The following is a 13323-nucleotide window of genomic DNA, read 5'->3' on the forward strand; positions in this document are numbered from 1 at the left end:
TATTTATTTATTTGACAGAGAGAGAGAGACAGAGCACAAGCAGGGTGAGCAGTAGGCAGAGGGAGAGGGAGAAGCAGGCTCCCTACCAAGCAGGGAGCCCAACGGGGGCTCAGTCCCAGGACCCTGGGATCATGGCCTGAGCCAAAGGCAGATGCTTAATGGACTGAGCCACCCGGGTGCCCCTAGATACCAATCTCTTATCAGATATATGGTTTGCAAATATTTTCTCCCATAACCTAGGTTGCCTTTTCATTTTGTTCATTCTTTCCTCGCTGTGCAGAGCAAGACTTAAGGTTTAAGATAGGGGTGCAATTTCATTCTTTTGAATGAGAATATCCAGTTTTCTCAACACTATTCATTGAAGAGACTATCCTTTCCCCATTGATTATTCTTGGCTCCTTGTCAAATACTACTTGACCGTGTATGTGTAGGTTTATTTCTGGGCTCTCAAGTCTGTTTAATTGGATTATGTGACTATTTTTATATTGGTGTCATAATTCTTTTTATTTCCAAAGCTTTGTAATATAGTTTGAAATCAGGAAGTGTGATGACTTCAGATTTGTTTTCTTAAGATTGCTTTGGCTATTCAGGGTATCATGAGGTTCCATATTAATTTTAGGGTTGGTTTTCTTATTTCTGTGAAAAATGACATTGGAATTTTGATAAAATCATATTGAATGGGGTGCCTGGCTGGCTCAGTCAGTAGAGCATGAGACTACTGATCTCAGGGTGGTGAATTCAAGCCCCATGTTGGGTGCAATGCTTACTTAAAAATATATATATAATGATATATATATTGAACTATAGATGACTCTGAGTAATATGGACATTTTAACAATATTAACTCTTCTGGAAGCCTTTCTATTTATGTGTTTTCTTCAATTTCTTTCATCATTGTCTTATAGCTTTCAGTGTCATCAGATCTTTCACTTTCTTGGTTAAATTTATTCCTAAGTATTTTTTTATGCTATTGTAAGTGGGACTTTTTTCTTAATTTTCCAAAACTTTCATGTCAGTGTATAGAAACCTAACCGATTTGTACATATTGATCTTGCATCCTGAAACTATAGAATTCATTTATTAGTTCTAAGAGTCTTTTGGTGGAGTCTTCACAATTTTCTACATACAAGATTGCACCATCAACAAACAGACACAATTTTACTTCTCCCTTCCAGTGCGAATGCCTTTTATTTCATTTTCTTGCCTGATTACTCTAAGACTTCTAGTACTATGTTGTATAGGAGTGGTGAAAGTGGGAACTCTTATTTTGTTCCTGATTTTAGAGGAGGTACTTCCAACATCTCACCATTGAGAATGATGATAGCTGTGGGTTATCATACATGAACTTTATTATGTTGAGATATGTTTTTCTATACCCAATTTGTTGAAAGTTTTTATGAGGGGATGTTACATTTTTTCAAATGCTTTTTCTGCTTCTACTGAGATGATCAACGATTTGTCTTTCATTTTATTAATGTGCTTTATGTCACATTTATTGATTTGTATAGTTAAGTCATCCTTGCATCCCAGGGATAAATTTTCTTTGTCATGGTGTATATGATCCTTCTAATGTGCTGTTGAATTTGGGTTGCAAGTATTTTGTTGGGAATTTTTGCTTCTGTAATCATCAGGGATATTGGCCTGTGGTTTTCTTCTCTTGTAGTGTCCTTCTCCGGCTCTGGGATCAGGGTAATCCTGGCTTCATATAATGAGTTTGGGAGTGTCCCCACCTCTTCAAGTTTTTGGAAGAGTTTGAGAAGAATTGGCATTAATTTTTCTTTAAAAATTTGGTAGGATTTATCCATGAGCCCATCTGCCCCTGAATTTTTCTTTGTTGGGAGGTTTTTTATTACCAATTTAATCTTCTTATTTATTGGTCTATTCAGATTTTCTATTTCTTTCTGATTCAGTCTTGGTAGGTCGTATTTTCTAGGCATTTATCCAGTATTCTAGGTTGTCCAATTTTTTTGGCAATTAATTGTTCATAGTAGTCTCTTTTGCTCCTTCTTTGTTTCTTATAACAGCTTTTAAAAAAGATATTATTTTCCATAAATGAGTGAAACCATATGACTCATTTATGGAACATAAAAAGTAGGAAGATCGGTAGGAGAAGAAAGGGAAGAAGGAAGGAGGGGTAAAAAGAAGGGGGAATGAACCATGACAGACTATGGACTCTGGGAAACAAACTGAGGGCTTCAGAGGGGACGGGGGTGGGGGATTGGGATAGGCCGGTGATGGGTATTAAGGAGGGCACGTATTGCATGGTGCACTGGGTGTTATACACAAGTAATGAATCACGGAACTTACATCAAAAACTAGGGATGTACTGTATGGTGACTAACATAATAAAGAATTATAAAAAAAATAAAAAGATATTTATTTGAGAGAGAAAGAGAGAGAAAAATACAAGTGGGGAGAGGGGAAGAGGGAGAGGGACAAGCTGATTCCCTGCTGAGCAGGGAGCCAGACTCAAGGCTGGATTCCAGGATCCTGGGTTCATGATCTGAGCCAAACACAGACACTTAACCCACTGAGCCACCCAGGTGCCCCTTGTAACAGCTTTTAAGTTAAAGTCTATTTTGTGTAATGTAAGTATAGCTACCTCTGCTTTTTTTTGGTCTCTTTATGCAGGAAATACCCTTCTCCATCCCTTCACTGTGACTCTGTGTGTCTCTGAAGCTGAAGGGAGTCTCTTGCAGGCAGTATATACTTGTGTCTTTATCCATTCAGCCACTCTTTGCCTTTGACTGGAAAATTTTACATTTTTTAAAAGATTTTATTTATTTATCTGAAAGAGAGAGAGAGAAAGAGGGAGCACAAGCAGGGGGAGGGTCAGAGGGAGAGGGAGAACCAGACTCCCCATGTAGGACTTGATCCCAGGACCCCGGGACCATGACCCAAGCCGAAGGCAGATGCTTAACCAACAGAGCCACCCAGGCGCACCCCCCCCCCCCACTTTTTTTTGAAAGATTTTATTTATCTGAGAGAGAGACAGCAAGAGAGCATGAGCAGGGGGGAAGGGCAGAGAGGGAAAACTTTATATTTAATTAAGTATGTACTTACTTTAAGTAAGATAGGTAATGACTTACAATTGACATCTTGTTAATTGTTTTCTGGCTGTTTTGTCCCTTCCTTCCTTCCTTCCTTCCTTCCTTCCTTCCTTCCTTCCTTCCTTCCTTCCTTCCTTCCTTAATTGCTGATTTGCCATAGTAGTATAGTTTGATTCCCTTCTCTTTACCTTTTGAGTATCCATGATAGGTTTTTGTTTTGTGTTTACTCTGAGGCTTACTTGAGGTATATTAGAGATATAACAGTCTTAAGCTGATAACAATTTAACTTTATTTGCATACTCTGCCTCAGAATTTTATGATTTTGATGTCAGAATTTATATCTCTTTACATCATACATCCATTGACAATTATTACAGCTATAACTATTTTTAATACTTTTTTCCTTTAACCTCTATACTAGAGTTAAGTGATTGACACATCACTATTACAGAATTGTGAATCCAACTATATACTTACCTTTCCAGTAAGGTGTACTGCATATTTTCATGTTTTCCTGCTACTAATTAGCATCTTTTCATTTCAGCTTGAAGAGCTAGCATTTTTTCCAAGGCAGGTCTTATGGTGAAGGATTTCCTTTCTTTAGTTTTTTGTGAAAGCCTTTATCTCACCTTCATTTCTGAAGGACAGTTTTGCTAGGTAAAGTATTCTTGGGTGGCAGGGGTTATTTTTGTTTTTTCTTTCAGCAACTTAAATTTATCGTCTTACTGTCTCCTAGCTTGTAGGATTTCTGCTGACAAATCCACTCATAGCTTTATGGTGGTTTTCTTTTAAGAGGAAAAATTTTTCTTCCTTGCTGCTTTTGAAATTCTGTGTTTTTGCTTTTAGACAGTTTCATTATTGTTATGTGTCTTGGAGAAGATCATTTTGGACTGAAATTATGAGGTGAACTATTATTAAATGAACTTGGATGTCTAAATCTCTCCCCAGGTTTGGAAAGTTCAAAAGCCATTTTATTTATTTATTTATTTATTTATTTATTTATTTATTTAACTTGTCAGAACCTTTATTTTCATTTATTTATTTTATTAACATATAATGTATTATTTGTTTCAGAGGTATAGGTCTGTGATTCATCAGTCTTACACAATTCACAGCACTCACCATAGCACATACCCTTCCCAGTGTCCATCACCCAGCCACCTCATCCCTTCCACCCCTCTCCACTCCAGCAACCTGTTTATTTCCTGAGCTTAAGAGTCTCTTATGGTTTATCTCTCTCTCTCTGATTTTGTCATGTTTCATTTTTTTCCTCTCTTCTCCTATGATCCTCTGTCTTGTTTCTCAAATTTCACATATCAGTGAGATCATATGATAATTGTCTTTCTCTGATTGACTTATTTCACGTAGCATAATACCCTCTAGTTCCATCCATGTCATTGCAAATGGTAAGATTTCATTTTTTGATGGCTGCATAATATTCCATTGTATATATGTACCACATCTTCCCTATCCATTCATCTGTTGATGGACATCTAGGCTTTTTCCATAGTTTGGCTATTGTGGACATTGCTGCTGTAAACATTGGGTGCATGTGCTCCTTCAGATCACTACACTTGTATCTGTGGGGTAAATACTCAGTAGTGCAATTGCTGGGTCATAGGGTAGCTCTATTTTCAACTTTCTGAGGAACCTCCATATTGTTTTCCAGAGTGGCTGCACTAGCTTGCATTCCCACCAACAGCGTAGGAGGGTTCCCCTTTCTCCGCATCCATGCCAACATCTGTTGTTTCCTGACTTGTTAATTTTAGCCCTTCTGACTGGTGTGAGGTGGTATCTCATTGTGGTTTTGATTTGTATTTCCCTGATGCTGAATGATGTTGAGCACTTCTTCATGTGTCTGTTGGCCATCTGGATGTCTTCTTTGCAGGAATGTCTGTTCATGTCTTCTGCCCATTTCTTGATTGGATTATTTGTTCTTTGGGTGTTGAGTTTAATAAGTTCTTTATAGATTTTGGATACTAGCCTTTTATCTGATATGTCATTTGCAAATATCTTCTCCCATTCCGTCAGTTGTCTTTTGGTTTTGTCAACAGTTTCCTTTGCTGTGCAAATCTTTGTATCTTGATGAAGTCCCATTAGTTCATTTTTGCCCTTGCTTATCTTTAGACTCAAAATGGATGAAAGACCTAAATGTGAGACAGGAATCCATCAAAATCCTTGAGGATAACACAGGCAGCAACCTCTTCAATCTCAGCTGTAGCAACTTCTTCCTAGACACATCGCCAAAAGCCATTATCTTTAAATAAGCTTTCTGCTCCTTTCTCACTCTCTTCTTCTTCTGAGATTCCAATGGCATGTACATTGTTTCTTTTTATGGTGTTCCATGAATCCATAGCCTTCCTTAATCTTTTTTTTTTCTTTTTGTTCCTCTGTTTAAGTAATTTCAAATAATCTCTCTTTGAGTTTATTGATTTTTTTCTTCTGCTTGGTCCCTTCTTCTGCCAAAGCTCTTAATTGAATTCTTCAGTTCAACCACTGTATTCTTTAGCTCCAAAACTTCTGGTTCTTTTCATGTTTTCTATACCTTTGTTGAATTTCTCATTATATTGTGTTGCTGATTTCACTAAATTGTCTTTCTGTGTTCTTATATTTTTGAGTATCTTTAGAACAATTATTTTAAATTTTTTGTCAGGCCATTCATGTATCTCCATTTCTTTGAGGTCAGTTGCTATGTTACCATGTTCCTTTGGTGGAGTCATATTTCCCTGATTCTTTGTGATCCCTGGAGACTTGCATAGGTATCTGTTCATGGGAAGAAGCAGTCACATCTTCCAGACTTTATGGGCTGACCTCAGTAAAGGACCTTCACCTGCAGGTGAGGCACACTGGAGCATGCTACAACCCTGGGTCTAGTGGTGCAGGGCACCAAGTGCAGAGTGATGTGGAAGACCCAGATCTGGTGAGTGTGATGTCTCCTCAGGTCAGGCCACTGGGGCCCACAACATTAACTTTGTGGTCCTTGAAGTGGCTGCAAGTCCTGTTGATATCTTCAGTGGTGCCTCCAGGTCCAGTAGCTAGGGACCAGGGCAGGCTGTGGTTGTTGCTAGAGCTGGTGGCATATACACACACAGTTATAGCTGCCAGCTGCAGGTGCCTGTGTAGTGGCAGGGTTGGTTGCAGGCATACATATAGTGGGGGAGGGCAGGGCCAGCAGCAAGGACTAGGATAAACTGTAGGTGCACTGGCACTGTGGGGACCCTGGCTGTTGGCATGCACTCCTGTGGCTGCAGGCCTGGATGTGCACAGCGGTGGAGGCTGTTATGGGAGACAGGCTGGTTAGGTACACAGCTGGAGGGGCTGGTTGCAAGCAAGCCCAACAATGTGAGTTAATGACAGGAAACAGGGCCAGGTCCAGGCCCACAAGCAGCTGTGGGTGTCCTTGGCTGTTGGTGTGCATTCCTGTGACTGCAGTGTCTCCCTAAGATATGTGCACAGCAGTGAAGGCCAGTACAGAAGTCAGGCCAAGGGCTTGCAGGTGCACAGCTTGGGAACTAGCTACAGGTGAGCCCTGGGGTGGCAGTGGGGTGAGGAAGGGAGTGGAGAGGGACTCAAGCAGCTGCTGTTTGTGAATGTGAATAGTGAAATCTTCCGGGGAGGGGAGAAAGAGTGAAATCTTCCGGGGAGGAGGGTCTACAGCTATATGTTGTTGTTGGTTTCTTCAGTGGTAAAAGCTACTGGGGCCCTCTGCAGAGCAGGTCTCTGGGAACCATAGTGACTCCACTGTGTGACTGATACTGGTGGCCCCAGCCCTTCTTCCTTGTTCCTAGCTGTCTTTATGCATCTCAGCTTTGCTGGTCTCTGGGTGGAGTACAACCAATGCAGGTCCTTCTTGTAATGGCCCAAAAGGCTGGGGAAGCTGCTGGCTCTCCACTCTCCGTTTTCCAGCAAGGGGGTTTCCCTCTTGGCAGTGAGAAATGCTGGACTGCGGGATGGGATGAGGCAGGCAAAATGAAACTGCCCTCCCTTCCTTTTTTGTGTGGTTATTCTCAGGTTTTGTTGTTGTTGTTGTTGTACAGTGTTGTGGAAGTTTCTTAGAAGGACTCCTAAGCTCTCCCAGAGCTGTTTTTGTTTATGGATAGTTGTTAACTGTGGGAAGACAGAGACTGGAATCTCCTACTTTGCCATCTTGGTGACCTACAAGACTTTACTTTCTGAAATACAAGGCTATTCTGCCTGCCCTCCTCAGACCACTTTGTGGTGTCATTAAAAGATCAAACACTAGATGGCAGGAGCTTTGTTTTCAGTTTTCCTCTTCCCTTACTTGACTTCCTTTTAGAAGTTGGCCAAATCACATACATTCCTTAGTTTCTAGGAGTTTTTCTAAAAAATGAATATAATATTTAACAGCAAGGTGCTGACCTAGATATATATTCTTGGGGGTCTTTTAAGTTTTAGGGTCAGATTTTATAATAAAAACCTTCTCTCCCATAGCCAAAAATTTTCACTATTCTTTTTCTATACCTCCACTGACTTTTACATAGTCTACGAATTTTGTCTTTGAACTGTTAGGTGTAACGCAACTCAAGTGATGATTTAATAAAGGCTGTGAAGGTAGCTATTGTAAAATATATTGGTGTGTTTTAACACTGTTTTTGTGTTATATGATTTGTTCAATTCAATTCAGGAGTTTTTAGGACAAATAGAAAGGGAAAGTCATAATGTTTAGGAAAATAATTTTGATAAGTGAAGTCAGAACAATCTCTACTAATCTCACATCTATTCCACCGATGCATAGATAAAGTTGAAGCAATAAAAGCAGCTCAGGAAAGAAAAACACAGAGGTTTGATGTCAGAGACAACCTTATCTATTATAAATATACATCATTAATTCTGACAGCAATTCTCTTCAGGGTTTTGCATATTTAACAATTCGTGATGTTAATATTTGTCATTATCTGCTCATGAATCTTTTTGTAACTTACATTTTGAATTAAGAGTAGTTTGATACCATGAATGGTCTTTGAGAGGTTTGGTTAATTTGTCATGGATTTTTTTGGAGTTCTAAAGTTTTTAAATATGTTTATAGCCTATCAAATTACACAAAGTTTATAAACATTCATCTGAAATGGTTTTTAAAATCGTGTCAATAGCAATCCTTTTTAAACCATGTCTGCTATAGAATCATGGACAAAACAGAACTTATGATAAATATGCTAAAGTTAATATAAGTTTACCTACCCACTTTTAAACAACGATTTTTTTTTTTCTTTCCAGACAGTGCCTCTCAACAGTAATCAAAAAATATGACTTCCACCTGAAATGCCTATTGAAAACCCAGGTATTAACTTTTTTTTACTTCACCTGTCAATTCAAGAAGCATCTATTAACCATATACTCTTTTGCTAAAACTTTGCAGTTTTCTGAACATAAAAAGATGAATAAAGTAGAAGATCCATACTTGAGCAGCTTTCACTCTATCATGGCAAAGTAGACAAGTAAATAGATGTGTGTTAATCAAGTGTCATAGATACTGTGAAAGACCGATGTGCATATAGGGCACAAAAGAAAGTTATCAATTTTACCTATTTGATCTGAATATTGAAAAATGAGTATGTCAACTAGGGAAGCGGCACACTGAAGGAAGGTGGGGAGTGGGGATAACTTTCGGTGAAGAACACCATGGACAGAAGCAGTTAGGAAACAGCCTGCTGTGATTTGAAAACTGTATGAAATTGGAATGGCTACAATTCGGGTTCAAGGCCTGCAAAGAGACCAGATGAAAGGGACAAGCAGGGGCCGTTATATAAGATCTTAAGGACACTTTATGGACAATTTAATGGTTTTCTAATTTATCAACTGATGACATACAGCCATTATGCAAGGCAGTAGATTGACAGATGGGTGATTAGAGGAGCATTTCATTAGCCCAAAGAAATGATGAGGGTATTGACAAAAACTCTACAATAGGGGTAGATAGGAGGGAACAAATTCATAATAGGTGAAAGTGTGCAACTTATATGATTTGGTGAAAGACTATGAGTAAAATAAAAGAAGAGAGTGTCTAGAACACCTCCACATTCCTGGCTGCTAACTGACTGATGGAGACCTCAGTTCACTAAAATAGCAAAGAGAGGAGAAGCTAGATTGACAGAGAAAACTGATGGATTTAGTCCAAGACTACTAAGATTTGGTCACCAACAGGGCATCCAAGTTGTGGTCACCATTAGGCAGATCATTTCTTATAGCTTATTCTTCCAGGGAAGGGTTAATCTTCCACAGATAAAACAACCTATGATTATAGAAAATTGTGTAAGACAGTGGTTTTTTGTTGTTGTTGTTGTTGTTTTAAGGTTTATTTATTTATTTGAGAGAAAGAGAGAGAGAATGGGTGGAGGGGCAGAAAGAGAAGGGAGACAGAATCCTAAGCAGACTCCAAGCTGAGCACTGAGCCCGACACAGGGCTCGAGCCCACAACCCTGAAAGCATGACCTGAGCCGAAACCAAGAGTCAGACAACCAACTGACTACACCACCAGGCGCCCCAAGACAGTGTTTTTAAAACAAGTGAGGATTTTTTTTTCCATTAAATAATTGACTCCTGATATATATGAAAAGATAAAGAACCTAGGTAACTATCCCTAATATTACTTAACAGTAAAAGATTCCAAAAATAATAAATAATATTTCTTGATGAAGATACCAAACTCACGTAAATTCCACATAAATTTTAAAGACACAGTGATGACAAACACACAACTCATATACCCTCCCAAAGTGTAATCCTCTCATTCTAATTCCATTTTTCTTTCATAAGCCTGGCTTAAGTCTGGAAGTTTAAAATGTGAAATGTGAAAAAAACTGAGAGATTGGTTTAAACCTCTAAAAGTGTCATAATTAGTGCTTCTTTCAGCCTGATTCTTCACCTTTGTGATAGTCATTTCTAGTGTAGAATTTGAAATTTACCAGGTACCCAAGGCAAATGAAGACTTCATTCCTAGATCATTTATGTCTCTTGACTATATGTAAATATATTTTGGGGGTTATGGTAAGCTACTTACGAATGAATTGTAATTACCTAAATGTCTTGGTACTGCTCATGTATTACAGATGCCTTTTTATAGACACACATGCAAATTGTTGAAAATTTGTGAAGTTCTCAGTTTCCAAGAGGTTTGATCATCTTATATATAAAGCCTCCAATATTCCCACTTTAAAAGAATCCATTGATTATTGTAAATTTTTCCAGTATGACTTAGAAGTTGGCAAAACATCAAATAATTACTGTCTTTACACTAACACAGGCAAATAGTTATCATTACCCAAATCTGAATTATTTTATAAATAGGCCACAGAGTGTGAGACTTTCCAGAAGAACTCCTTCCAAAACAATGAGCTTTTTAAATGTGATTCCTCCTATGAAGTATCACTGGCAAATATCTGAGAAGTGAGGACAGACTGTGATATGATCAATTCATAATTTTGTGTTTCCTATTTATCTGAAAATTGCATTAAGTTGCATTTCATCAATGTTTAAAGCAGTACCAATTTGAAAAACAATTTTTTTATATTCCCCAAACTTAGATTATTTTTTTTCCCAAGATTTTACTTACATATGTGAGAGAGAGAGTATGAGCAGGGGAGAGGCAGAGGCAGAGGGAGAGGAAGGCTCCCCGATGAGCAGGGAACTGATGTGGCACTCATTCCCAGAACCCCGGGCTCATGACCCGAGCCAAAGACAGACAGAGACCCAACCAACTGAGCCACCCAGGTGCCCCCAAACTTGGATTATTAAACATAATTTTGTAAAAATAGCAAACACGCAGGCTGAATAAATATGACATGAATATTATTGAGTAATATGGATAATTTAAATGTTCAAATATTTTATTTCTCCAGCCATGGTCTTTAACATATTTTAGACTTGACTTATTTCAGATTGGGCATTCTGACTATTATGTTTGCTAAATAGATAGTTTCGTAAGTAGTTTACGTAGAACTTTTCCTTTGAACATTTTCTTCCTCTCACCTATTCCACTAATACCCAGAACGGTAAGGAATATTTTCATATTCCTTTTGTATTCTGCATTCATCTCTAATATTTCAGAGAAATTAAAAATAGGAGAAAGAGAAAGAATGTTCCCCCTAAGATATTACTCAGTGCTTACTTAATGCAAATTAGTGAATTATTTACTCACTGGAATCAAGAGAAATGGAAATCAGAACCATACTCTGAAGTTGCTGATGATCTAGTTGGGAAGACAACATATTCACATAAATACATAGAGTGGTACACATACAGAGCAAAGCAGTGTAAAACAAGATTTCAATTCATGTGCAAGAATCAACTTCTGATTCCAAGTTGCTTCTTCCTAGTAGCCTCTAATGCACTGTCTCTAAAATTTTTATTACAATGCCAAATAGGCCTTTAGAGAAAGTTAGCAATCCCTACCACTGATGATAAACTTACACTAGAATCCAAAAACTGGTGAACTAACTGTAAACTAGATGGAAGTCGTTCGAGAAAAATCTACTCATGCTTCAGAATATTGTATGGCTTCATGAAATATCTTCTTGGTCTACAAAGAGCTACAAACCTCCAAATACTTTACCATCTAGCTCATGACTCATAGAGTGTACCAACTAGATAACCAGAACGGCATCTCTATTATTCAGGTGTAAGTAACTCAGTGAGTAAGGAGGAATAATAATTATCTCAGTTTCCTCTCCCCGAGACCAAAATCCAACTGTATTCAGCCTCTAGACGGAGGCTAAAAAATTCCATATACAAGTAGAAATAAAGGGGGCACAAAGGGATCTTATATATTTAGCTTTATTAGAACTGAAGCCCTTTTAGTAACAAACAGATCTATTATTGGATTTTTAGAAGTTTAATTTCAAACATAATTTAAACACAGTGGCAGTAAAGACAGATTTAGGAGCAGAGATTCCAAAGTCAGGAATCTGTATATGACAGCCCTCCACCACTATGGAAGTTTTTATTCAACTTTCCTAGAGTTTGTATTATTCATCACTAGAGTGAATATAATAAAATATAATATAATGATATTTTTAAAAATTAATAAAAAGTGGATGTAATGTGTTTAATATAATATAGTGGTTGGACGATAAAGAGTGTTCAAGTAAAGATAAGTACAAGTGTTATTTTACTGCTATGAGAGTTACTATTTTTAACACTATTACTAAGCTAGAGGACTGTACAGGATCCAGAAGAAAAATGTCACAAAACCGATTTGCATTCACAACAGAATATAAGAAGAAGTAGGAAATGACCAAAAAAATCATAAGAAGAAAATAGAATAAAATGAATAGGTAACAAGGACCCAGCTAAAGGTTACAAAAGAAGAAGTCAAGGAGATGAAGGAGATAAAGTCAGGTCACAAGGAAAATAAAACACAACTGCAGAATTGGAACCTGCCTTAGCAGAAATAAAGGGCATACTGAAACTACTATAAGTCAAACCTATTATGTATAGAACACTCTCAGACTTAAAGAAGAAAGAAAAAAGTGAAACTAGATCTGCAATAAGGGAGATAATCACTAGCCAACATAATTTGTATTCCAAGTGAGATGGAAAGCACTGAAGAGTTTTGTCAAAGGGATGACATGATCTGACATTTTATTTGGGATTTGTGCCTTGAATTATATAATACATGAAGAACATATAATAATATATATACAAATTAAAGAATGATATTAGAACAGGCCTTCTTATTAAACAACAAGTTTAGCAACAAAATATTGCCAGTATCATAGGATCTACCCATGTGCCACTTTAGATATCTTTTCCTCTACATAAGAGATAATCTTTGGAGAAAAGTGTTTTGTAGCTTTTCTTTCCACCACTTCACCTTTTCTCGTTTCACTATCAAAGGATATCTATGCATTCATTAGCAATACAAAGTTTAGGCTTCCTTTTTAATGTCTACCTATGCGGAAGCAAACTATATGTAGTTTTTGAGCCATGTATCTTTCACTCATCGTTTTGCAGATTTATCCACCTTGTCCATGTGATTTTGATTTGTTTCCATTGTTGCATGGTACTCAATTAGATCAAAGAAACTCTACTTATTTATCTATTCTACTGTTGATGTATACTTGAGATAATATCAAGAATTTTTCTAGGGTATGTACCTAGGGTCATAGACAGTTTTCTTTTTTATATATATTTTATTTATTTATTTGAAAGTGAGAGAGAGAGAGCAAGAGAGAGAGAGAGCACACACAAGCAGGAGGAGGAAGAAGCAGACTCCCCACTGAGCAGGGAGCCCAAGGTGGGGCTCCATCCCAGGATC

The 13323-nt window shown here is 37.7% G+C and overlaps 1 protein-coding gene across 2 annotated transcripts in view; it reads left to right on the plus strand.

Moving 5' to 3' along the window:
- Positions 1–13323, plus strand: part of PIK3C2G (phosphatidylinositol-4-phosphate 3-kinase catalytic subunit type 2 gamma) — a 318577-nt gene that overhangs the window by 39321 nt on the left and 265933 nt on the right. For both annotated transcript variants that reach the window (XM_008707062.1, XM_008707063.1), the window contains exon 7: positions 8286–8349. In XM_008707062.1, coding sequence (XP_008705284.1) covers positions 8286–8349 — 64 coding nt within the window. The remainder of the gene's footprint in view (positions 1–8285; positions 8350–13323) is intronic.

This window comes from Ursus maritimus, unplaced genomic scaffold, assembly GCF_017311325.1.
Source record: "Ursus maritimus isolate PB19 unplaced genomic scaffold, ASM1731132v1 scaffold_26, whole genome shotgun sequence".
Taxonomy (NCBI): Eukaryota; Metazoa; Chordata; class Mammalia; order Carnivora; family Ursidae; genus Ursus; species Ursus maritimus.